Raw genomic sequence first — 24937 nt, forward strand, 5'->3', positions numbered from 1 at the left:
TATATATTAAAAAAATAAAGAATTTTCTATTAATTCTGATTATATTTTAGATATTTTATAGTTTAAATAATTTTATTTTAAGAAATATTTTTATTTTAACTATAAACTTAGTATTAATATAAATATAAATACTTATTTTAATATTTACTAGAATTTTAATAAAAATAACTATTATATTTTTTAAAATTAGAATTTTAATTATAAAGTTATTTTTAGAAAATCTTAATAATATTCTTAAATTAATATATTATTAGTTTATATTTATTATATCTAAGATAAAGATTTTTTTAGACTAAGTTTTTTACTAATATATTTTTAGATTCAGCTTTTTCTATTATTTTACTAGAGAATATCTTCTTTAGATAATTATAATTTAAATATTCAGATCTTTTATAATAAAACTATTTTTTTTCTACTAATAATATAGCGCAGGTTTTTTTATTTATATAAAATCTAAATAAAATCTTAGTTTTATTTTTATTAATTATTAAAGTAGTTTTATTACTTAGATTATTCTTATAATTTATAAATAAAATTTAGCAGTAGTATTTTATATTTTTATTTATATTTTCTAAAACTTTAACATATATAATAATATACTACTCAAAATTAATATTAGACTTATAAAATTTAATAAAAATTAGTTTCTTAGATTTTAAAAGTAGTTTTTAATAAAAATTAAATTTTTAAAAATCTATTAAAATATCCGCTTCGCCGGCTAAATAATAAAACTAAATATAAGGATCATAGAATTTCTATTCTAAAATTATTTTAAAATACATATACTTTAGTTTAATATTTTGTTTGTAATTTAAAGTAATATAAATTACAGCTAAATAAGACAGAATATCTATTATATTTTCAAAAAAATATTTAATTCTAATTTTTAGTCTAAAAAATAAATATTTAATTCTAATTTTTAGTCTAAAAAATAAATATTTATAAATATTATTTTTATAATAATTAGAATATATCCTATTTTTTTATTTCTAATTATAATATATAATTTATATTAATATTTTAGAAGAATCTACTTTTTAAAATAAAATTAAAGTAGTTTTATTTAATTATAGTATATTCTTAGACTAATAGATAGTCTAAATAGATAATTTAAATTACTAAAAAAATAATATGTTATAGTATTATTTAAGTTTAAGATTTTTAAAAAGTCGGATTATAATTTATTTTTTTATTAATTATTTTAATAATAAATTTATTTATTAATATATCTACAAATAAAATCTTTTATAAATTAATATTTAATATTTTACTATATTAGCTGTAGTATTTTATAAAATCTATTCCAAAATATATTAAATATTTTAGTTTAATTAAACATATTCCCGAAGCTGTTTTTAATATTTTATTTATTAATTTTAATATTTTTTTATTTTTAGATTTTTTATCTAATATCTCGCTGTTTTTAATCTTAGTAAAACCGAAGATATATTTATATATTAAAATTATTATTTTTAAATATATAAATATTTATTTTATTTAAGACTTTTTATATTGGTTTAATACTAAGAAGATATTAAATTTTATATTTATATATATAAAGAAATATTATAATACTAGATATAAGTCTATATATTTTAATATTAATAGTTTTCTTTATTTTTAATTATACTATAAATATACTATTCTGTTTATTTATAATATTAAGCAGAAATTTGTTTAATAGTATATAAATTTATTTAAGATTTTTAAAATTATTAGTTGTTATATATATTATTTAATATTATTATTATTTTAGTTAATTTATTTAATAATTTTAATTATTCAATTTAAGCTTATATTCAATATTAAGTTTTTTTAGCTAAGAGTTGTCTAAGCTGTCTTATATTATTAATAAGAGATTTTTTAATAAAACTAATTATTAGAAAATTAAAATAATTATTAATAAATATATAATATACTATAGCTGATACTATATATTTCTTTTATAGTATTTGATCTGTTAGTTTAAATATAGTTTTAAAAATAATTAGTAGATTAAAACTACCAATATTACTATTAATAAATTAGTTTAAAAATATAAATATTATTATCTATAGTAAGAATTGTATTTATTAGTCTTAATATTTTAAAGTTATTCTATTTTTATTTTTTAATAAAACTAATTCTTAGTTTAATTATATTTTATTTTTTTTTATGTTTTATATATTATATTTGTTAATATATTGTCTTTCTGTTATTTAGATTATTTTCTAATATTTTTTATTTTTATATTTTTATATATTCTATTTTGTATATATCTAATATTTTCGACGCGAATATTATCTTTTATAAAAACAGTATATATAATAGTTTAGATTAGTATATTAATTCTGCTGTTATTTTTTATTCTTAGCGGTTCTTTTATAGTTCGGCTCCCGCCTGGTTCTATTTCTAGAATAATTATTATAATTAACTTAATCAATCTTATCATATTTAATCATCGGCTGCAACTGTTACATCTAGATTATAATTAATAATTATATAATATTTTATGAATAATCATATAGTTCTTTTTAAACTAATAATAATAATAATAAAAATCTTTTATATATTATAAATATTTATAATAGCATAATTAATTATAAGAATTAATAAAATTATAAAATACGTTATATTTAAATAGAATTATTAAATAAATTAATAATTAATAAAATTAATTTTAGTACATAAATCTAAGTTTATATAAATTTTAAATATATTTTCAAAATAAACACTAGTTTTTATTTTAAACTAATTTCTTGAAAATATAAGAAATTTTTTAATTATGATGTTTTTTATTAGTTCTAGCTTAATTATATTTTTATTTTTATAAGAATATTTATTAATTAAGTAATATTTATTATTATATTTATAATAATAAAAGAAGTTTTTTTTTATTTTTTTCATTTTAAAAAAACTTTAATAAAAAAAACTTATTAATTAATTATAAAAATCCGGATTTTCTAAAAATTTTATTTGAAAGATTTTTTTTTTAAATCTTATTTTTTTTAATTTAGTATATTTTAATAACAAATAATAATAGATACTATTTTTTTTTAAAAGTCTAATAATTTGAATATATATTTATAAATATATTAACTAAGTTCTAATACTAGTTTGAAAAAGAATTAATATATATTTATTACTTTATTTAGATTTAAAATAATATTCTAAGATATTTAAATAAAAATAAAACTTTTTTAGATTCTATTTATTTTTTTAATAGATTTATTTAAACTGCTTTATAATATTAAAGTATAAGATAAATATATTTTAAGTTAAGAAAATTATTAAATAAAATAATCCTATAATTTCTCAATATTTCGATAGTTTTTTAAAGATTTTTTATTAATATATCAATATCATTTCTATTAATAAATAGAATTTAAACAACTAATTATAGTTAGAATTTTTGAATTTTTTATATAATATTTTTAAAACGCTTTTTTAAAAATATATTATAAATTATAAATCTATTTTATTTTCTGTTATATTATAAATTAAACTAAAAAATAAGATTTTTTTTAAATTTAATTTCTTTTTTTATATTTAGAAGATAAAATTAAATTAGTATAATATTGATATAATTCTATTCAAAATTTAATATTTTTGGATTCTGTTTATAATATTTAAATCTATTTTATTAATTATTTTAATTATTTTAATTAATAAATAATAGCTTATACTTTTTAAATATCTATCTAGATTAAATAATATAATTTAAAAATAAATAAAACATTTTAGAATAATTTTAGTAAAAATTTATTAAATAATATATTACTTTTTTTTAGATAACGAAATAAAAATTAGAAATTATTAGACATTATATAATATAATAGATATACTGGTTAAATAGAATACATAAAATAATTGAAAATAGTTTTTTATTAATTTTAAAACTAATTCTTAAGAAATCTTCTTTTTAAAAAAATCTTAAAATAATATATTATATAAAAAAATCAATAAATAATATAATAATATAAATATTTAGAATAAAAATTTAATAAATCTATATTAATCTCTAAGCGGACTAATATAATAGTAGATATAGGCTGCTGTAGTGGTAGGTATAGTATAACATATACTTGGAAACTACTATTTATCTTTAAAAAAAATTATTAATAATATAAAATAATTTTTAAAAAAATATATTATTTTTTAATAAAATTTATTACATTTATTATGAAGTATATTTTAAATTTTATAATATTTAAATTTACAAACTTAGAAAGTAGTTTTATAAGTTAATATTTTTATAAAAATTATAAAAAATATTATAAATTATATCTAAATAAATAATTATTTAAATATTAAATATAAAATTATTATAAAAACTTTTTTTTTTAAAAAATAAATTTCTTTTAATTTTTATTTTCTTTTATACTTCTATAGTCTGGAATAAATAAAGTTTGTAAAATTAAATTTTATATTTTATAATTATTTATTATCTATTTTTTTAATTAATTAAATACAATTAATTTAAATAATGAATTAATTTAATTATTTCATTTTTTTACTAAAAGCTAAATTCTTTTGATTAAGTATAGATTAGAGAATATTTTTTACAATTATTTAAAGAAATATATATATAGTTATTATTAAAACTTTTAGATATAAAATATATATTAAATATGATAAACAACTAAACCAGCTCTAATTAAACAATATTTTTTTATTTTAATTAAATATTTTTGAATAAAAGATATAAATTATTATAAAATTTTATTAAATCTTTCATTAATATTTCAATTTTATACTAATAAAAATCTAATTATAATTATTTTATTAGTTTTATATAAATATAATCTTTTCTATTAATTATTAAATATAATAATTAATAATATTAGTAATAATAGTTTAATATTTAATATAATCTTATTTAAATTTTAGATTTAGTTTAGTTAGAATACTTAGCTTTATAATATTTTAATTAATTTTAAGTTTTTAAAGATTATTTAAAACTAATATTATATTTTTTATTTTATTTATATAATTTAGTTTATAGTTAATAATCTACTATAAAAACTCGAGATTAAAATCTTAGATAATATTATTAAATATATATAAAGAAACAATAATAAAGATTTTAAAGCTTTTTTTAATATTTTTAAAATTTTTAAAAAAATATATTTTAGAAACTATGTATAAAAAACTAATATAAATAACTTCTAATTTTAGAAGCTGTTAATAAAAAACTAATATAAATTATTTTTAAAAATTATTTATATAAATCTTTTATAAATAATTTTTAAAATCTTTTTATTAATTATACTAATTTTTAGATTTAGATTCGGAAAATTATATAATTTATAAATATAAGGTTTTAATATTATAAAAACTTTTAGCTTATTTAATAATTTAAATCTAGTTTAGTTTTTTATTTTTTTAATTATAAAATTTATTAAAATTTATTTTATTTTATAATTTATTAAATATTTAAATTTTATTAACTCATTTAAAGCTTTATTTAGTACTATAATTATAATAATATTTATTATTTTTATTTTATTATAATTAAATAAAAATAGATAGAATATTTTTTTAAGTTTTTATATTTTTTTATATTCTATTTATTTGAAAATAATAGACCTATTATTTATAAAAGTGTATAATACTTCTAACAATTTTTTTAATTATTTAGATTATTTAATTAATTAACTAGTATAAAAACAGATATTCTAAAAAAAAATTTAAAAACTTTATAAAATATATACTAAAAACTTTAAAAATACTATTATTATATCTATTAAATAAAAAACTATATTTATATTATTATAGTTATTTTTAATTTAATGTTAAAATTTAAAAAATTTAAAAAATTTATAATGAAATAATAATATTAACTGGTATAAGAAGTACTAAACTTATTTTAAAAAATTATTATATTTTTATTATAATTAAAATTTAATTATTAATATATTATTAATAATCTTTAGCTTTTTATTAGATTTAAATAAAATTTTTTATAATATTTTTAAATATCAAAGACTCTAATCTATAATAAAAATATTTAAAAAACTAAAAATATATTTAAATATTAAAAATAAATAATTTCATAAAATATTTTAAGTTATGTTAATCTTATTTTAAATATTATAAAATATTCTAATTTATATTAATATTTTTATCTATTAGAAGTTTTATTAAGATTAGTTTTTTATTTTTTATTAAAGAGTTAAAGATTTTTTTAATCATAATTAATAATATTAGTATTAAATATTTATTTAATAACCTTTAAAATATTTATTATTATTGTTAAAGCTGATTTTATTTTAATATAATTAAAATAATTATGTTTTAAATATATATTAATTACTTTATAGTTAGTAAAAAATATAAGAATATTTTTAATAATTTCAATTTAGATTTAATTATTTTTATACTAGAAGAATAAAAAAAGAATACAATAATTAATATTTTTTATATTAATAAAAATAAAAACATAAATAATTTTGAAAATAATTCTAAAAATAGATTATTACTAAAATTAAAAGAACTGGACCTACCAGAATTTTTAAATATTATATATATTTGAATAAAAATAAAAATCTAGTTTTTATAATTTTGATATTAATATAATTATTATCTTAAATAATATAAAAAATAATATAAAATAAATATATTATTAAAATTATATAAAAAGACTATACTACAAATATTAATAATAGTAGATTTTAATAAAAATAGAATATTTTTTATTTATTTTATAATAGATTAGGTTAATAAAATAAAGTTTAATTTTTATAAATAATACTATAGATTTGGTTCGGAGAATATAAAAAATCTAATTTCCTAAATAAAAGTGTAAAACTAGTTTAAAAAATATAAAAAATATGGTTTTTATAAATAAAATTATAAACTTAGTTTTAAGAATATAAAAAGTCTTATTTTTAAAAATAAAACTATAAATCCGGTTTAAAGAATATAAAAAGTTTAGTTTTTATAAATAAAATTATAAATCTGGTTTAAAAAATATAAAAAGTCTGGTTTTTAATAAAAATTATAATTATTATTCTAAACAGTATAAAAAGTAGTACAAAATTATTAATTTATTAATTTAATATTAAATATTATTTTTTCATATTAGATTTTACAAAAGTATTTTACAAAGTATAATATATTTTTAAAAAAAATAGATAAAATAGATAAAATAAATTAGTTAAATTTCAAAAATATTATTATATTATAATTAAGAATTTATTATATTTTATATATAATATATATAAAAATAATATATATATTATTAATTAATCTATAATTAATAATCTATCTGCTATATCTGATTTTTCTAATTAATAAATATAAATAATTAAAATAATAGTTATATTTTAATGTAATTTTAATTATATAATTAAAAATTTTTCATATCTTAATCTGGCTGTACAGTTATAATTAGATTAAGATTAAGATATAACAGTCAGATTAAGCCACTCTAATTAAAAGTATCTTTTTTTATTAAAATTATTTGGTTTAAATAATTAGAAGCATCTCTTAAATAGCTAGTTGATTTTAGATTTTTATAATATATATATAGATCTAATTATAGTAATAATACTATTTTTAAAATATTTATTAAGATATTAGACGAATTCTTTTAAATTATTTAGTACAGCCGGAGGTTATAAGATTACTAGTATCTTATTAAATTATTATTTCTAAGAATAGAAGCTATATAATATTAAAAAGCAGACTGGTGTTTAGTCTTAGTTAAGCTAAATAATAAAAATAATAATTCTAATTAAATAATTTTTTATAACTAGTTTTTTAGATTTTTTACTAGCTACTAGATTAGATTATTTTTAGATTTATAAATAAGATATAGCTTAAAGAGCTATAAATAGAACTAGAAATAAATAAAAGATTAAGAAGTTCTATATATTATATATAAAACAGTTAGAAAAAGCAGTAAGATTATAAAAATTAAAAAAATAAAATAGATCAGACAGATAGAATAGGTGTATTAGATCTGTACCATGATACTAGCCACTCTAATAACATTTTTATCTCTAATTTTGTAATTTTTTATATTTAATACATATTAAAAGTATTTAGACTATTACTCAGCTGGCTATAATACTTACTTAATATATATAAGAATCTAAAAATTAGAAAAAGTAAAAAAAATATTATAGATAATATAATTTTAATAAATAGAAGATTTCTTAATAAAATATTAATGGAATTAATACTTCAAAAAATAATAAACAAAAAAATCCTATAATCTAAGAAGAGTATAAAAAGAGATAAATTCTAGCTATTTAAATATCTATCTAATTGCCGGCCGAAGATGGTAAGTTGCCCAGCCAATAGAAGGCCGGGCCTCCACAGGTCTATCCCGGAAACATATTTTTGACGCTGACGAACGAAGTGTGGAATGGCTAGGTACCTACATCGACGTCTTGCAAATCCACCATCTTGACCGAGGTACCCCCATGGAGGAGGAAATCATGCGGGCCTTGAATGATGTTGTATCGCGTCGCAAAGTGCGCTACAACGGAGCAAGCTATTTATGTTTCACTCCTTTCATATTGCGTAAGATAATTTCAACACTTCAAGGTTCTATTCAATCAGGCTGATGTTTGGTAATTAGATCGCTACTTGAGGATTCCAAATGCTCCCAAATGTTGCCGAGAAAAGGTGGTTGGAGGATATTCATCTCGATGCAAGGACTTTACAATCTCCTGCACAGGAAGGAAGAACGTGATATGTTTCCATACTGCCACGCAACAGGCGTGGGCAATCTCGGTGCGCGCATCCAGACCCTGAACCTGGGATCCTATAATTACCTGGGTTTTGCTCAGTTCAAGGGGACATGCGCGGATCAGGTCGAAGCGACGATTCGCCCGTATGGCGTCAGCGCAGGCGGCGCCCGGGCTGATATCGGGGGTCTGGATCTCCACATCGAGGTCGAGCAGCTGGTGGCCGGGTTCGTGCGCAAGGAAGCGTCCATCGTCTTTTCCGCGCGGTTTGGCACACCAACGCAACCATCTTCCCTGCATTGGTTGGGCCGGGCTGCCTCATTCTCTCAGATGAGCTCAACCATGCCTCCCTACGGTTCGGGGCTCGCCTTTTCGGCGCATCGATCGTGACGTCCTGACAAAACAACATGCAGGCCCTGGAGGAGAGGTTGCGGGAGGCTATCTCACAGGGACAGCCCGCCACCACGACCGATCCCGGCAGCAGTGGTGGCTATCGTCCCTGGAGGAAGATTCTGGTCGTGGTCGACCTAAAGGTAAATTGAATTATCCTTCAATTCAAATTGTTTTTCATTTAAAGGTCTATATTTGATGGAGGGAACCTTCTGCAACCTTCCAGACATCACGGCGTTGAAGCGGGGGTACACATTCCACCTGTTTGTAGATGAGGCGCATTCCCTGCGACTACTTTGGCATTGATCCGAGGGAGGTAGACATCCTAATGGGAAATTTGACAAAATCATTTGGCGCCATCGGAGGATATATCGCAGCGGATGGAGAGACCGTGCGCAAGCTCCGCGCTGTGAATGCGGGCGTGCTGTACAGTGAAGCCATAGCCCCAGCTCTGTTGGCGCAGATCTCCGCTTCGTTTCGGATTCTGACTGGTGAGCTACTGCCGGGTCAGAAGGAAGAACGATTGCAGCGCCTGGCCTTCAATTCTCGTTACCTGCGCCTCGGTCTCAAGCGACTTGGGCTCATCGTCTATGGGAACGACGACTCCCCAGTCATTCCGTTGATACTGTATAATCCAGGCAAGATGCCCGCGTTCTCACAGATGATGCTCGCCCGCGGGATCTCGGTGGTGGTGGTTCCGTTCCCCGCCGTTCCGCTCGAGCTGTGTCGAGTGCGATTTTGTGTTTCTGCGGCGCATAATCTGGAGGACCTCAACCGTGTCTTGGCAGCGTGCGATGAGATTGGAGACATTCTAAGGTTGAAGTTTTCCAGTGGCGTTGGGGGTGGGCTGCGCAGTATAACTAAGCCGTTGTCGGATGGAAACCCTGTCCCACCGAGGTGGAAACTGGACGACGTAGTACGCTGCGGAGCACAAGACGTACAGCAGCCCCTGTATTGATGAACAGAAACTCGACTAGATGGAAAGCTGTACGGAGTAGGGAGAGAACTTTTCATCAGATCGTAGATGGCGGGGATCAACGGCTCATTTACCGCATTCACCCAATGCTCGTATTGTGCCAGATAGGTCATATTATGAGAAGTACTGCAGAATGAGAGCCATCAGAACTCATGTTTTCCGCCAGGAACAGTTTTCACTACGGTGTCCGGTGTTGTAACTACTTAGTAACTCGCTCTTCACGAATTTCCCAATGTTTTGGTTGAGCATATCAAGCTCTCGAGCCCTCAGGAAAGCTTTGACGCAGCACTCCGTATGCTCGGTTTACATGTCGGTCATGCCGATAGTCAACACCAATGAATATACAGCTTCCCACTCAGAAAGATCGAATTGTAGAAGCATTCGACTCTGAAGATCACCTATCAGCATCACCGTAGTTGTCTATTGTCTCTTGCTCCTTTGAGTCTGTTTGACGCGATGGGCTGGCGTTCCCGTGGAGCTCTTCTCCTCCTCGCCAATGGACTGATAATTGCGTCTGCTATTGTGTTCACCATGGGATTTTTGCGGCCCATGCCCCCCTCATAGGCAAAAAAAGTACCGCTAGACAGGCGCCCTTTTGACCAAGAAGCCCCCTTCGAGAAAGTGGTGTTTTCGATGATTGATGCGCTCCGCAGGTGGGTTTCGAAACAGATGCCAGCGACTACTTTCGACCCTAACACCTGATACTAAGCCAAAAGGATACAGTGACCTTGTTTACAGCCCACATTCTCAGTTCGAATTCACGCAAAGGTATGTAATGATCCGTCGCCGAATCCGTAAACCACCGGAGCTGATATGATACCCAAGTCTAATCCGCTCCGGCGCAGCCATGCCTTTTACTATGAAAACGGGCTCGCCAAGTCTGACTAGGGCATGTATAAAGGCGATGACTGTCGTCTCAGCCTCCATGTTCTTGGACGTCTTTCACAACGCTGATGACGGACCCGGCACGCCCGAATCTACAGATACGTGGTTGGGGCACCTGAAAGCTGCTGGAAGGGGAAGCCTGCTCTTCTACGACGACGACACGTGGGTACAGCTATTTCCCGAGGTCTTTGACCGAGGGTGTCCTATCTCGCCGTTATTCGTCCCAGTGAGTCTCGAAGGCCCAAGAGCCCACCTCTTCTTCCGCTGAACGCCAGAGGGAAAGGACACATCGAATGACTGGTAGATCGCTGAAACCCGCACAGGACATTGATTCACCAGACCTGAACGTGTCCGCCAATGCCATGATGGAGCTTCAGCGAGATGACTGGAGCGCACTGGTCCTTCACTTTCCCGGCATTGACCACGTCGGCCATATGGGTGGCGCGGACAGTGAATTCATGGCACCCAAGCAACGTCAGATGGATGCTATCATTCGAGAGACCTATGAAGCTCTCGAGACGGAGGCTCATCTGGACTCGACACTTTTCGTGGTTGGAGGCGACCATGGGATGGATTGGTGGGGGGGTCATGGCGGTGCCTCGGACCCTGAAGTGTCGGCCGCAATGATGTTCATCTCGCCCCATTTCAAGTCGCTCAATCGAAGCTATGAATCACCTGCAGTACCCACCGCTGGTGCCTTTGACTACTACACTGTCATGCAGCAGGTCGATATTGTACCTACCATGGCAGGGTTGCTGGGTGTTCCTATACCTTCCGCTAGCATTGGGGTCTTCATTCCCCAACTTCTTGATCTGTGGAGGGACTCCACGGATCAAGTCAATCTTGTTCTTGAGAATCTCGAGCATCTTCGAGCGTTATCTTGCGAACCTGATACCGGGATGGCTGCTTGCGACATCAACCTTGACTGGCATGGTGTACCACACGAGTCTCTCAAAGAAAGGAGCCTAGGAGAGCTTTCTCTGGTAACAAATCTATTCCCCGGTGGCAGACGCGCAACATGCATGACTGATACAACTGAGAGACGTTTTAGGTGAGCAAAGAGCTTCAGAATAAACTAAAAGATGCGACTGCCGGAAACATGCAAGTCTCTCTTCTCCACTATGGCATTGCCATTGCCGTGATCGCACTAGTGCTTGCCTGGGTTGCAAGTCAATTCCTCCGCCGAGCAAGAACTTCTTAGTCGTGAATCTGTTTCATCTGGGCCACGGCCTTACTTTACTGTTTCCATCTCCCGTGGAGAAAGAGCATCTCTTTTGGTTCTGGGGTTCTACTGTATGGATGGGCTGGGTAGTCTTCACTACCGGCCGCTCTTCCTACATGCTAGGCCTCGGTAATTGCACCACCCTTCTCTTGCATATACTGTCGCAGCGGTGGAATATCCATGATCGGGACGCAGCCGAGAAAATATACAGCATCCAAAATCTCTTCGACGGACGTCCCCTTTGTCTTTGGTTTCTGATTGCAGTGACCCTCCTCCACACCTCCTACACATTCACAATGCACCGTAGGAGGAATGTCACTCGTGACGCTCGAGAAAAACCACTTCTTGTATTCGCTCACCGAGCAATACTCCTGGCCGTCTTTTTGTTCAAGTTCGCCTCTGCAGCCCGGGCTGGCCCGGGTCTCATCGACCGCGCTCCTGAATGGCTGCAGGGCATTATTCTGGAGCAGCTTCCCCTAACGCGGATGGCTCAATTGATTTTCGTTAGTCTAGCTGTAGGGAGCGGCTACGTGGTCCTGCGCTCTTGCGCCCAAGAAGCGTCGCTGAAGAGCGTAAATGGTGAGTTGACAGGGGCATTTTGCCCTATCGGCGATTGTTGGGACTGCCGCTAATACTGGCCCTCTTCCAGCGGCCGAACTCCCCGCTCTACTTGAAGTCCTGAAGCTGTACTTGTTCATGCAGACTATCCCCGGCAATATCCCGCTTCTTCTGATCTACCGAATTCAGCTCGAGTGGATCGGTGCGTATCGGCGTTGTCCCGAGGCGAATGTAATCTCCCTGACACACATGTCTCTGACCCCGTCTTCATATCATACAGTGTCTTCGGCTGCCAACCTCAGCTCCTTTCAACTTTGCTTCTCCATCGTCCTGTTCACCCACAGCGCATTCTTCGCCTTCGGCAACGCGAACGCGAACACGATCGCAGCGCTCCGATACACCGAGGGTTTCAACGGACTTCAAGCCCACCACTGGCTGCTCAGTCCCGTGCATACCTTCTGCAGCAATTACGCTGGTCCGATCTGGTAGAGTGGGAATGGATTATGATTGTTGGGCGCGACCGGGCAGGGAGAACACAGTGGTCATAGTGGCATTTGCGAGCACCTGGGACTTCGGACAGTCTTTGTGGCGTATGGTCTTCTTGGCGCGATGGGAGCATGCTACCTGCTTAGTGACGAGGCCGTGGTTTGGACCGTCATGGCGCCCAAGTTCCTGTATACAGTTTTGTGGACGGTGCCCTTTCATATGCTGTTCAATATGGCCATGCCGATTGTGCTGTGGCTTGGGTGGCGGATATTAAGAAGATGTTTGATGGTGGAGTGCTCTGGCTTTCATCGGTCAGTGTCATCGGTCAGTGTACTTCAAATGTGTGAAAGAGATAATGGCGAGGGTTCTTTGTTGTGGTCAGCCACTGTATACAGTTTCTCAGATTTGGCAGGATATCCCATGTTCTTCGAGTCTACCCTCTATAGGTCCTGTGTATAATGATCCATACGGTGAGTGGGCTTCGTGAAATGGAGGCCTGGCTGTGCTTGGAGGTATCTGTCTCCTCGAAGTCGAGCACTCTCAACAGTAAAGCTTGCTTATGAGTCGGAGACTTATATGTGTTTGCTTGCGGAAAATACCAAGGCAGCAGCAGAACACGAACAGCTTCGTCTTGCCATTTCTCTTCCAGGGCTTGGCAAGCTGGAGGTGCAGTTGGAGGTGCTCGCAATAGGCCCACCTCAGCCTCCAGCACGTCCACAGAGCCTCCAAAGCACCCCCAAGCATCTCCGAAATGCCAAGCAGGTCTTGTCAATTTTCTGTGACGAGGTGGCGTGTGTATGATTGATACGATTCAACGCATGGAAGGAGGATGGTGTTAGTATTGCAGAATGATATTTAGAATACATCCATCATCAAATCAGCTACGCCCCCCCAACATCGGGATCCTCTTCCTAAAGCGAGGGCCCACAGAGCGCACTGAGCGACTCAAGTAAAGAGGATTCCTTTCTTACCAGCAATCTCGATAGCTACAAGACGGAGGCGGGTCGGCCATGGAATGCACCAGGAGAATCCCCTCCACCCCCAACCCCGTCTCCCAAGCCGGCCAGTCAGCCCTCCGAGGACGGTGGGTGGAGAAAGTAGGGTTGATAGGCGACTCCTTCGATCTCGATTTATCATCGACAGATGGTGGAGTAGTAGGGTATCTAGCAGTCAACTATATTTTTTGCAGTTGGTTCAACCGTCCTGAATTTAATTCTCTGACTCCAGTCAATTCCCCCTCAGTCTGCGTCAAATAGTTCAACCAGCAACAACCCTCGCCTCCGATCCACGAAATCCCTCTTTACAACCAGTTACCGCCAGCAACCTCACAATGCCTCACGATCAACAGCAGCGCCACAGAGTCTTCCGCTTCCCCAAACGCACCTCGTTCGACGATCTGGTCGAATGTGACGAAGCGATCCCGGAGGTCGGCCGCCATGAAGTCCTCATCAAGATCCGCGCGGTCGCTCTGAACTCACGCGACCTGCAGGTCGCGACGGGACAGTACCCGTTCCCCGTGACGGACAACCTGATCCCTTGCTCGGACGGGGCAGGCGATATCGTCGCTGTTGGCGAAGGAGTGGGCGATCTGACTCAGGGCGACCGCGTGGTCATCGGCTTCAACACGAGTCACTTCTAAGGGGCGCAGAAGAGCTGGCTGACCTGCCAGGGCGGGTACATCGACGGTCCCTTGGCCGAGTATGTGGTGCGCCCCGCCGCCAGTGTCGTCAAAGTTCCTACCAGCGCACGCCAGGGTTATGCAGAGCTTGCTTCGCTGGTGTGCGCCGGTGTCACCGCGTGGAATGGATTATTTGGTAATGTGCCGCTAAAGCCGGGGCAAACTGTGTTGGTGCAGGGTGAGCTTTTCCCTTGCGCTTTGCTTCCAGTTCCTTACCCATTAAACCCTCATTGCGGACACCTAACTCACAAAACTCACTCAACGTATAGGCACCGGAGGCGTCGCACTGACCGCGTTGGCGATCGCCAAGGCTGCCGGCGCAACCACGATCGTCACCTCCTCGAGCGAAGCGAAGCTCGCCGCGGTCAAGGCCAAGTACTCTCCGGACCACTGCATCAATTATACGGAATACCCAGCATGGGCGGCCCGGGCCCTTGAGCTGGTCGGCGAGCAGGGAATCGACCACATTATCGAGATCGGCGGCGTCGGCACCATCGAGCAGAGTCTCCGGGCGATTGCGTATGGGGGCGTGATCAGCGTCATTGGCTATCTGGCCCAGTACGATGCGGCCAAGATGCCCAACGTGCCCCTGATGGCGCTCGGTAAAGCGGCAGTCGTGCGCGGCATCCTCATCGGCCCCAAGTACATGCTGGAGGACCTGGTCACCTTCGTTGATCGAGTCAGGTTGCAGCTCCCGGTCGAGAAGGTGTTCAGGTTCACGCGCGAGGAGGTTGTGGCTGCGTATAAGGAGCTCGCCTTGGGTGAGGGCATTGGAAAGATCTGCATCACTCTTGATTAGGATGGTGGGAATGGCCCAGTAAGTGTACATAGAGCTTCCCCTAAATGGGAGAAATCAAGCATGCGCTGAACCGCTTTACATATATACTGATTGACGAGGGCATTTAGATCAATATCGACCGCTTGTGCAAGTCATCTGGGCCACAGAAATGTACAGTGCCTAAATTGGAAAAAATGCAATGCTAGAATACTCGGTGAATAGGATGGATGTAGTTAGTCTCCCTCGGTAGCCTCGAATTGCACGTTCTTCACGCTTCCTACCCTAAAAGACTTGCACCATGCAAGTTAGAGATCTCACGAATTCACGGGTTCATCCCGCGGGGGGAGGCGGGAGCTGTGCATGATGACGGCTGTCATCCCACAATTGATTATAATGTCATGCAATCTAACAGGTCAGACCGTGGTCATCAAGCTTGATGCCTGCTCAAACTTGACCGTGATTCCACCGAGCTCCGCCCCCGGCAAGGCTCAAGCATCTGGAATCCGCACACTGTTTGAGTGGCCGTACTAATTTTATTGTTACCACTCTTGGTTGACTCAGAGATCCACATTCACTGTCACCTTTGCCGTCAGTCAGACCACCCAGAAACTACTGGAGCCGAAAGGGACAGAGGACATTTGTCGCTCGTTCCAAGTTGTCCTCAAGAAACCATAAAACAATCACCACGCCTTTGACAATTGCCCTTGCATATATCGTTCATACACCTTATAATGGCTGCTTGTCGGGAGAGGAAAATCATTTGAACACAAACTGCTGCTGGCAGTCAATAAGTGGCTGCGAAGAACGTCCGAGCCGGCTGAAAGCATCAGGGGCATTGGGAACCCCCTGCGAACCGCTTCTTTGCTGTAAGCTACTTGACTATATTAACCTAGGAGGAGAACCTAGTCCGCACTAAAAGCCCCGAACGAGATTCTTTGATACCCACACTACCCCAGGCTTCGTCGCGGCAAGCCGGTCGCCCATAGCATCTTTCGTGTCACGCAAAATATCCATTCCGCAAGCAAGGCTATCGTGTTGACGAGATTGTGGAGGAGCTTCCAGATTGCTATCGTGGCCAGGGGCTGGACTTGTATTGGCGTGACACGGTGTGACACCCTGGCCGTGTCCGCCTGGATGAAAATACCTCTGGATCGGGCTAGACAAAACTGCGAGGCTGGTTTTGCATAGGTGCCTGACTCATGCGATCGGGAATACACCAGGCATTGGTTCCGCTCCCTTGCTGGAAGTCCAGAACTTATACGCAGAGCCAATCCATACCCCGCTGTGGCCGTGTCACGGTAGCGGACCTCCCCGGCACAATCTTTTGAATGCGCCAAGACATCCTTATACTGCAAGCCGACACATGAGCATAAAACATGTCCGTGAGTTGCCTTTCGGGATTCATACTATCCACTCAAACCGGACTGACCTGGAGCTGCTGAACATCCTCAAGCGTAGGGGCGAGGACACTGCTGAAGGCCTAAGCGGTCGACTACCTCACCCCGACAGCACGGCAGGCTGGGCGTCTTGAGTTTTGAGACCGAACAGCGCAGGCACGGGATGCACAGGATGCACAGAGCGGTCCGTAGACAGGCATGGCCGGGCTGTTCTATTCCTTGAAGCTGAATGGGTCATGTTCTGGCGGTGGTTTCTAGTGCACAGGGGGTTTACCCTGGTACAGAGGCATTTATCGGCCTGCTGCCCAGTGCAATTTGACTTGTTAAATGGACCTTAAGGCGATCTATTGTATATCAAATATCAGTCCCCACCGCTGCCCTGCCCTCACCATCGAGCTCTCCTCCCTCGTAAAACACATTCAACCCCTCCATCGCCCAACCAGAAGAACCACGGTGCCAACGATACCTAGAAGTCCAACCCACCGCACCATCGCGCGACGGATGTACTCGCGCCCGGTGCGCGCAATCGCATCCGCATCGTTGATCCGCGGGAAGGGAATACCTGGAGGGACCTCCTTCCCCAGCGCGCGACACAGCGGCTCCCACCCGTCGCGCACGTCGACGAACACCACGCGGTCGGCGGGGACGTTCGCTTCGATCCAGGCAATATGCCGCTCGTAGATGCCACGGTGGATCAGCGTGCCGCTGACTTGCTGGACGGAGGTCAGTCTCTGATCGTCCGCGTAGAGCCGGCACCACTGCCGGCGCAGCAGCCAGGTGAAGTCCACGAAGTGTCGCATTCCCGGCAGTGGAAAGAGGAGGAGCTTGAGACATCCCAGACGCGTGAAGCTGTGCACCTGCGCCATGCTCTTCTCCCAGGAAACCGGGTCGCGCACCGTGCAGATGACCTTGGCGTCAGGGTAGAGCGCCATCAGCTCGGGGAGGAGCTGGCAGCCCGGTGCGTCGGTGATGGCCGCATAGCCGTCGAGCTGATGCCGGAGAAGGCGTTGACATTCCCCACGCTGCTGCTCCCCGCCAGCTAGCCAGCAACGGAGGATCCGGATCCAGGCTTTCAGCTCGCCCGGTGGCCCGCGGGTGAGTTGCGTGCCGCCGTGGTAGATGGGGCCGTCGAGGAGGATGCTTAACGCCGCGCTGAATGAGGCGGTCCCTGTGCGAGGCAGGCCTGCTCCGATCACTTGGAGCTGTGTTCCTGGTCGCGGTGCTGAGGCCGTTTGGCCCATTGTGCTCGGGGTGGGGCTGATGTGTGGGATGGGGTAGAGGTTGAGGGTAAAACTATGCGGGTGGTGTGAGCGCCGAAACCACTTATAAAATCCTCAACCCTAATGGATTCTGACGCAAGGGGGAGAGGCGGGCTGGCCAGGGGTGTTTTGCCAGTCAGGTTTTTAACCCACCGTCTCAAGATAGCACGGGCAACGATGTGACCCGTCTGTAACTCCAGCATGACTGACGCAGGTGTGGGTGGATGATGTCTGCAGAGTTGCGCACAAGGTTAGTCGGTGTAGACTTCGCGAAATGCATTTGGCGGTATGCAACAGCATCGTTGTCCCTTCTTCTTATTCAATACGGGTCTTTCTACCGTGGAGGTAAACCCCATAGCTAGGAGATCATCTACTCGTGGCGTTACCCATGTACTTTTGATCTACAACTTACGACCCAAGTACTATGCCTCTATGACTCCTTCTCGACCCCCTCACTATTTCCAATACACTATAGAGTAGACTGCACCCACAGTAAGGGAGTAGAAGACCATCTATTCTTCAACAATGCCAGCCACCTTGACTCGCACACGCCATGGCCCATCCCTGCCCCGCGGTAGCAGTTTGTCCCGCACAAAGCGGACATCTTCCCTCGTAGTCTCGTAGAGTTCCAGATCAAATCGACGAATCACCGTAGCCAAGACATTGTACATTTCCGCGTAGGCCAGGCTGTCGTGCCACGGAGGTGGAAGGTTAGCCGCTAATGAGACACCCCGAGAGGGAGTAGATTAACATACTTCATCCCCAGACAGGCCCGATTGCCTCTGCCAAATGTCACCAGGTAGCGCAAAAGACCGTCTTTCCGCTCCGCGGCGAGGATCCATCGTTCCGGGTAGAACCTGTCCGGATCTGGGAACAGGGTGGGATCGTTGTGGACGAAGTATGCGATCGTGCTGACAGGTGTCTATGTTGCTTGCGTGAGCCAGTGGTCAAGAGGTAGCTAAATGGGTTGGGTACGTCTTACCCCTGGTGGAATGACGCAGTCCTTATACCTCAGTACCTCTATCGGCGAGATCCTCTGTTGCCGCATCACGATTCCGGAAAAGCGGAGAGCTTCATGAATAACTGCTGTCTGCACCACATAAAACGGTCAATTCAATCAGAAAGGGGCCTTTCTTCTCGAATGGACCAGATGGAGTAGCCTGAGTCCGATCATAAAAGGGACAGTACATACCAAGTATGGCAGCTTCTCAAGCTGGCGCCATGTAACCGGGTGGTGCGGAGTGGGCATGATTTGTTTGAGTTCAGAGCGGAGTTTGCTCAAGATTGCTGGATCATTCAGAACATGGAAGATGGCCACAGAGAGCGTCGTCGCCGTCGTCTCGGTGCCAGCGGCAAACAGCACCAGTCCTTCATCCGCGAGGCGCTGCAGCGTCCGTTCTTCCGGTGGAACCTCTGGATCGGTCAGAGCATGAAACATGGTGATCGCTTTGGCGGCACCGCCGGGCTCCTGGACAGTGCTTCTCGATTCCAGCGCGGCCACAGACTGTTCTCGCACCCCCTCCAGCAGATCATAGACCCGGGCTCGGGCGGGAAAGACCCGCGCCATGAACCACGAGGGAATCAGGCGTAGGAGAGTGCCCATCAAGGGGAAGAACCGCTGCAGGTGGATCTGGTCGGTCCCCTCCTGGACCACCTTGACGATTCCCTTGCCGATGTTTTCCTCCGCTTGGAGCTCGTAGCTGTTGCCGTATGCATACTGCGTGATGAGGTCGCCGGTCAGCGCCTGCAGTCGGTCGATGAGTTCGAGCACTCTCTCCTCTCTGTGGGCAATGGTGAGGGCGTTCAGGAATTTTTGGAGCGACGCCTGGATCGTCGGCTCGATTCCCTCGATCGCCCGTCGCGAGAAGAACGAGGTGAGGATCCGTCGGCGCATCCGGTGCGTGTGATGTCCCACGGTGGAGACCATCGCCTCGGGGGCACTGAAGATGTGGACGGACTTGGGATCCTTGTCCCGCATCCCCGTGGCCGGAGCATAGATCTCGTCGTGGAAAGAAGGATCTTTGATGTGCACCTCGCGGGGATTGATTCGCACGATGGGTCCTATCATTATGATCGTAACGTGTTAGGAACAGAGGGGCTGTGCACGCCGGGTGAAAAGGCCGATGCTTCCCACACAAAGGAGATTCACGTTACCGTATCTCTGGTGCATCCTTTCGATTTCCCACACGAACATGCCATCGCGGATGACATCGTAGTAAAACTCGTACAGATGGGAGATCGCGGCTAGCTTTGGGCCGGGAATATGATGCAGCGGGTCGAAATACAGGCGGTATATACTGCGCAGAATGAAGGCAACGAGTAACAGGATCGTGCCACTCAGAGCCACGTGCCCCCTGATAGGGGTCAAGATATCAATCATTGAGACTAAATCCATCCTTTGTTTGTTGATGAGCGGACAGGGAGGGAAGGCAGATCATTCTAAGAAGCACTTGCCATACAGGACACAAAGTATTATATTTGACCTACAGCTGAGGATATGTTGGGGGAGTGGCGGTGGCAGAGAGGCAACGAGCACCCCATCTTTTCAAGCTGTCAAGGAGAAGGCGCAGACGGGAGAAATATCAGCAGGATAAGGTGTATCACATTGCACTGGGTAGTGGCAATGACTGCAGACTGCAAGTAAGGGGGTGAGGATTTGGGGTGTCAGATTCTGCATGAATGTATGTTACTTAGGGCTCGATGTGACATGGGACCCCCTGGAAAGTGTCCGGATTGCCGGATTAGGAGGATCGACATCGGCCACAATCCAGCTAAGGGTTCAAATGGGGGCCGCTGTCTCCGACACATTTAACCTGGTCACGCGCATAATGTAGTACCGGTAGACTGCGTAAAAATAGCTGCAAGCCATCTGGAGTCGGTCTTGTCGCACTAGCCTCGTGAATTCATCTTCTCTCTGTGGATCGATAGGAAACCTTGCCTGTGCTACTGAACCTTTGTTCAGGCCAGTCCAATGTCTGGATATGCAATGCAATTGACTCTAGTCTGAGGAATCATATTTATCGACGAGATGGTTCCCAAAACGGAAAGTATTTGCCGATCAGACCCTCTTTGGTGCCCTCAAAGCTCTGGCGGCTACATGTTGCGCTTGGCAGGTAATTTTGAGCCCAATCGAGCCATAGCTGGGTTACTCTGTCAGCCCTGCTAAGCCGATGTTCTATAGCTGAATCATGTCCTCGGTTCACATAAACATTCAATACATTTAAGCTGTGGCTAGAGCACTGCATCGCCTTCGCCAGCTTTAGTCGGCCACCTACCTTTCGGTTTTCCTTTTCATCAATACCTCCTCGAGGCATCTATCCGACACGATGCGTGACAATGCTGTGGCCACATCGATCGAGACGAAAAACCAATGCTTATTCGAGAGTTTTGCAAACTCGCATCATCCCACCTATGGACTCGGTACAATGTCCGGCAACATCTACGACACTGCATGGGTCTCACTTGTCAGAAAGCCGACCGAGGAAGGTGCAACAATCTGGGCGTTTCCGGAAGCCTTTTCGACTCTTCTGCAGCTCCAAGAGCTTGATGGTTCGTGGGGTAGTTCCATCGCCAGATTAGATACCATTGCCAACACTTTGGCGGCTCTCCTGGCCCTGCAAAGGCACGCCGCAAATCAAGGGGAGGTCGATGCACAGGAGCTCAACTCACTGATCCTCAAAGCAAAACGATTTCTCGATGCGGCTTTGCAAGATCTCAACGAGCTGACAGTCACATGCATTCTACCCGTGAGCTTCGAACTACGACTCCCGGCCATGCTGGACCTGCTGGAGGCAGAGGGTCACACCTTTGACTTCAACCGGACGAACCTCGTCAAGCTGCAGGCAAAGAAACTGTCCAAGATTAATCTGGATCTCATCTTCAGCGGTCCGCAGTCCTCCCTTTTGCACTCGTTAGAAGCTCTGGTCGAAAAGATCGACTTCGGTGGGCTAGCCCGGCACAAAGTCCTGGGCAGCATGCTGGGCTCACCATCTGCGACATCTGCATATTTGATGTATAGCCCCGTATGGGATAACGAGGCCGAGGATTATATTCGGCGCGCGATCTCCAACGGCGTGGGTCTGGGATCGGGACTAGTGGCAGCTGGGTATCCGACCACGGTGTTTGAGTGGGCGTGGGTATGTCGCTTCTCGCCCACAATCATGAGTGTTGATAGAACAAGATACTGATTCAGCCAAGGTGACCACGAATCTGCTGCGCAACGGTATTGCGCCCGCCGCTGATCTACAGCGGACTGGCGAGTCGATTGAAGCAGAAATCAAACAACACGGACTCGTAGGCTTCGGTAGGGTGACCACCTGGACCGAAGGTAGATTATCGCCGCGTTGTCCCTTGCTAATGTCTCTGCCTGCCAATAGTCCCCAAAGCATGCCCTGATGCCGATGACACCGCTAAGGCCTTGGTCGCTCTGATGCTCCAAGGAAAGCACTACTCACCGCAAGTATTGGTCGATCGATTTGAACGTGAAACTCATTTCGCAACGTACTCATACGAGACGCACAAGAGCATCAGCACCAATGCCAACGTCCTAACCGCTCTGGTGCTGCTCTCCACCGATGACCGCTACCAGCCTCAAATTGAGAAGTGTGTTCGCTACCTGTGCGAAGAATGGTTCAAGTGCGATCGGATGCCTCGTGATAAATGGGTACATCACACGACTGGTGGAGATGCGAAAATCCGAGTTATGATTAACCGAAGGTCTTCTAGAACATCTCATCGTTTTACCCGACGATGCTGATGTGCGAAGCCCTGATGTCTTACCTGCAGCGCTGGAGTGCCGGCGACCTAGCTGCCTTGCCCGATGATCTGATGAAATTCCACATCCCGATCACGCTGTTCCAGGCTGTGATCCGAACGCTCCGCACTCAGAATCAGGACGGGTCCTGGGGCAGCGCAGCCTCTGCGGAAGAGACGGCCTATGGTCTCCTTATACTGAAGAGCGTGGCATCTTTTAGTTTGACTGAGAGGATCTCCAGCGAGCTCAATGATGCCGTCAGGCGAGGCATTGGGTTTATCCTATCCAGAGACAAGCGCTGCTCGACAGACGATCAGCTTTGGCTAGACAAGACCTTGTATGCCATTCCAACGGTGTCAGACTCGTACATCATGGCAGCCGTGACAGCTGGGAACACTGAGACCCCTGGCAACAAAGTTGCCGTAATACCATCATTGCTCGTTGGCATTCCGGCTGCCACGGTGCGCAAAATGACTGAATTCTTCGCGCGATTGCCGTCGCAGATGAAAACGCCACAGTGGGTGGTTGAGGCGTCCGTGGTCGAAGCTCTCCTGTTCAGCTACAAGCTGAAGGACCTGGATGTATTCTCCACCGGCAACGCTCTTGGCGAGAAATACATCAAGTTCGCTGCCTGTTTTTGGACGTTGGCCAATAATTCCCGCCCTGAGTATCTGTTGAGCACCCGCATCGTCTACAGTATGGTCGAACTTTCCGTTGGGATTTTCCAGGAGGATGACTTGATGGAAAGGGATCTGGTGGCTCTGCCTGAGTCGGCCTCTGAGACCATAGTTGACTACATTGAGCAGCTGTGCCATGGCACAAATGGTCTTTGCCAAGATCGCTCCTCTCACGCTAGACCTACCCCTGAAACGAATGGGAAGTCCAGAAGTGTACTCAGCAATGTCCAGCACAACCTGGCTATCTGGTTCCGCTTTGTTCTGGACGTGAACCTCGCCACGACCAAGCCAAGTCCTGCTGATCGACGCGATCTGCGACAAGAGGTCAGCTTGGCGACGATGGCTGCCATACAACAAGCCAAAGCGCATAGATCGCTCAGCATCAATACCACAAACGGTCATGACCAGAAGCATCCAGACAGCCGCGAGTCTGCCACCACCCCTGTGACGAGCGGCCAGAGCTTTTTCACCTGGCTACACACCTCTGCCGTACACGACGTCAAGAGTGCAGTGGTCTCCAAGTCCCTGGTGTGTAAGCTTGGGTCCGAAGAAAAGGGGGATGTCTTCCCCACTGTCCGAGAAAAGTACCTGGCCGCGAAGCTGTGGCGGCAGATCTCGGTGGAAGGCAGGCTGTGGAATGACCTGGGTAGCATCGAGCGCGACCGCCGCGCCGCAAACCTCAACTCACTCGACTTTCCGGAGTTCTCGTCGCCGCAAAGCCTGCAGGCTGACGGAGATGTGCAGACGCAGTTGCGGCTGCTGGCTGAGTACGAACACGGCTGTACGGTACGATGCCTGGAGGACTTGGTGCAGATCTTGGAGGTTTCCGGTCGTCGCCGGCTGTCGCTCTACCTACAGATGTATTACCTGTGCTGTGAAATATATTCGGAGACGTGTGTGATGTATCAGTTTGGGTCTACCACGGTGATGTGAAAGGTTCGAAGAAGAAGTCGGATTGTTGGTTCGTGTACCAAGTCGATCATTGTTGTGACATATTTTTATTAGAGTATATCTTGACAATATCAGGAGGTATGCACGCTGCCTGTGGTTATGTGGGTCCTGTCTCATATGACAGATGTCACTGTCTGCTGTTAGGGATCACCCAGGGGTATGACATGTAGGATTGTACGGGAGCCATGTCTGCAGCATCATCATATTTTCCCCCTTCAGATTCTTGCAGTAACTATTAGTTCAAATTGC

The 24937-nt window shown here is 39.8% G+C and overlaps 6 protein-coding genes across 6 annotated transcripts; 4 read left to right on the forward strand and 2 right to left on the reverse strand.

The window, feature by feature from the left end:
- Positions 1-8411: 8411 nt before the first annotated feature.
- BO66DRAFT_411558 (PLP-dependent transferase) lies at positions 8412-10026 on the forward strand (the record flags this gene model as incomplete). Its single annotated transcript, XM_025649297.1, has 5 exons — positions 8412-8511; positions 8710-8930; positions 9092-9211; positions 9273-9331; positions 9381-10026. 5 exons carry the CDS (start codon positions 8412-8414, stop codon positions 10024-10026), a joined length of 1146 nt encoding a protein of 381 aa, XP_025503715.1.
- Positions 10027-12447: 2421 nt separating this feature from the next.
- On the forward strand, positions 12448-13198 carry BO66DRAFT_438597 (uncharacterized protein; the record flags this gene model as incomplete). The annotated part of the gene is made up of 2 exons (XM_025651069.1): positions 12448-12730; positions 12801-13198. The coding sequence occupies 2 exons, from the start codon at positions 12448-12450 to the stop codon at positions 13196-13198; spliced, it is 681 nt and encodes a 226-aa protein (XP_025503716.1).
- A 1327-nt stretch (positions 13199-14525) lies between these two features.
- BO66DRAFT_451767 (zinc-dependent alcohol dehydrogenase family protein) lies at positions 14526-15672 on the forward strand (the record flags this gene model as incomplete). The annotated part of the gene is made up of 3 exons (XM_025651880.1): positions 14526-14804; positions 14844-15051; positions 15143-15672. 3 exons carry the CDS (start codon positions 14526-14528, stop codon positions 15670-15672), a joined length of 1017 nt encoding a protein of 338 aa, XP_025503717.1.
- A 1795-nt stretch (positions 15673-17467) lies between these two features.
- Positions 17468-18289, reverse strand: BO66DRAFT_323303 (sulfotransferase family protein; the record flags this gene model as incomplete). The annotated part of the gene is made up of 1 exon (XM_025643798.1): positions 17468-18289. One exon carries the CDS (start codon positions 18287-18289, stop codon positions 17468-17470), a length of 822 nt encoding a protein of 273 aa, XP_025503718.1.
- Positions 18290-18819: 530 nt separating this feature from the next.
- BO66DRAFT_323441 (putative cytochrome P450 oxygenase) lies at positions 18820-20702 on the reverse strand (the record flags this gene model as incomplete). The annotated part of the gene is made up of 5 exons (XM_025643803.1): positions 18820-18994; positions 19063-19229; positions 19290-19397; positions 19500-20368; positions 20462-20702. The coding sequence occupies 5 exons, from the start codon at positions 20700-20702 to the stop codon at positions 18820-18822; spliced, it is 1560 nt and encodes a 519-aa protein (XP_025503719.1).
- Positions 20703-21633: 931 nt separating this feature from the next.
- On the forward strand, positions 21634-24670 carry BO66DRAFT_451769 (terpene synthase family protein; the record flags this gene model as incomplete). The annotated part of the gene is made up of 4 exons (XM_025651881.1): positions 21634-22443; positions 22505-22610; positions 22684-22970; positions 23033-24670. 4 exons carry the CDS (start codon positions 21634-21636, stop codon positions 24668-24670), a joined length of 2841 nt encoding a protein of 946 aa, XP_025503720.1.
- Positions 24671-24937: the final 267 nt, after the last annotated feature.

This window comes from Aspergillus aculeatinus (genome assembly GCF_003184765.1).
Source record: "Aspergillus aculeatinus CBS 121060 unplaced genomic scaffold BO66scaffold_25, whole genome shotgun sequence".
In the NCBI taxonomy this organism is placed as follows: domain Eukaryota; kingdom Fungi; phylum Ascomycota; class Eurotiomycetes; order Eurotiales; family Aspergillaceae; genus Aspergillus; species Aspergillus aculeatinus.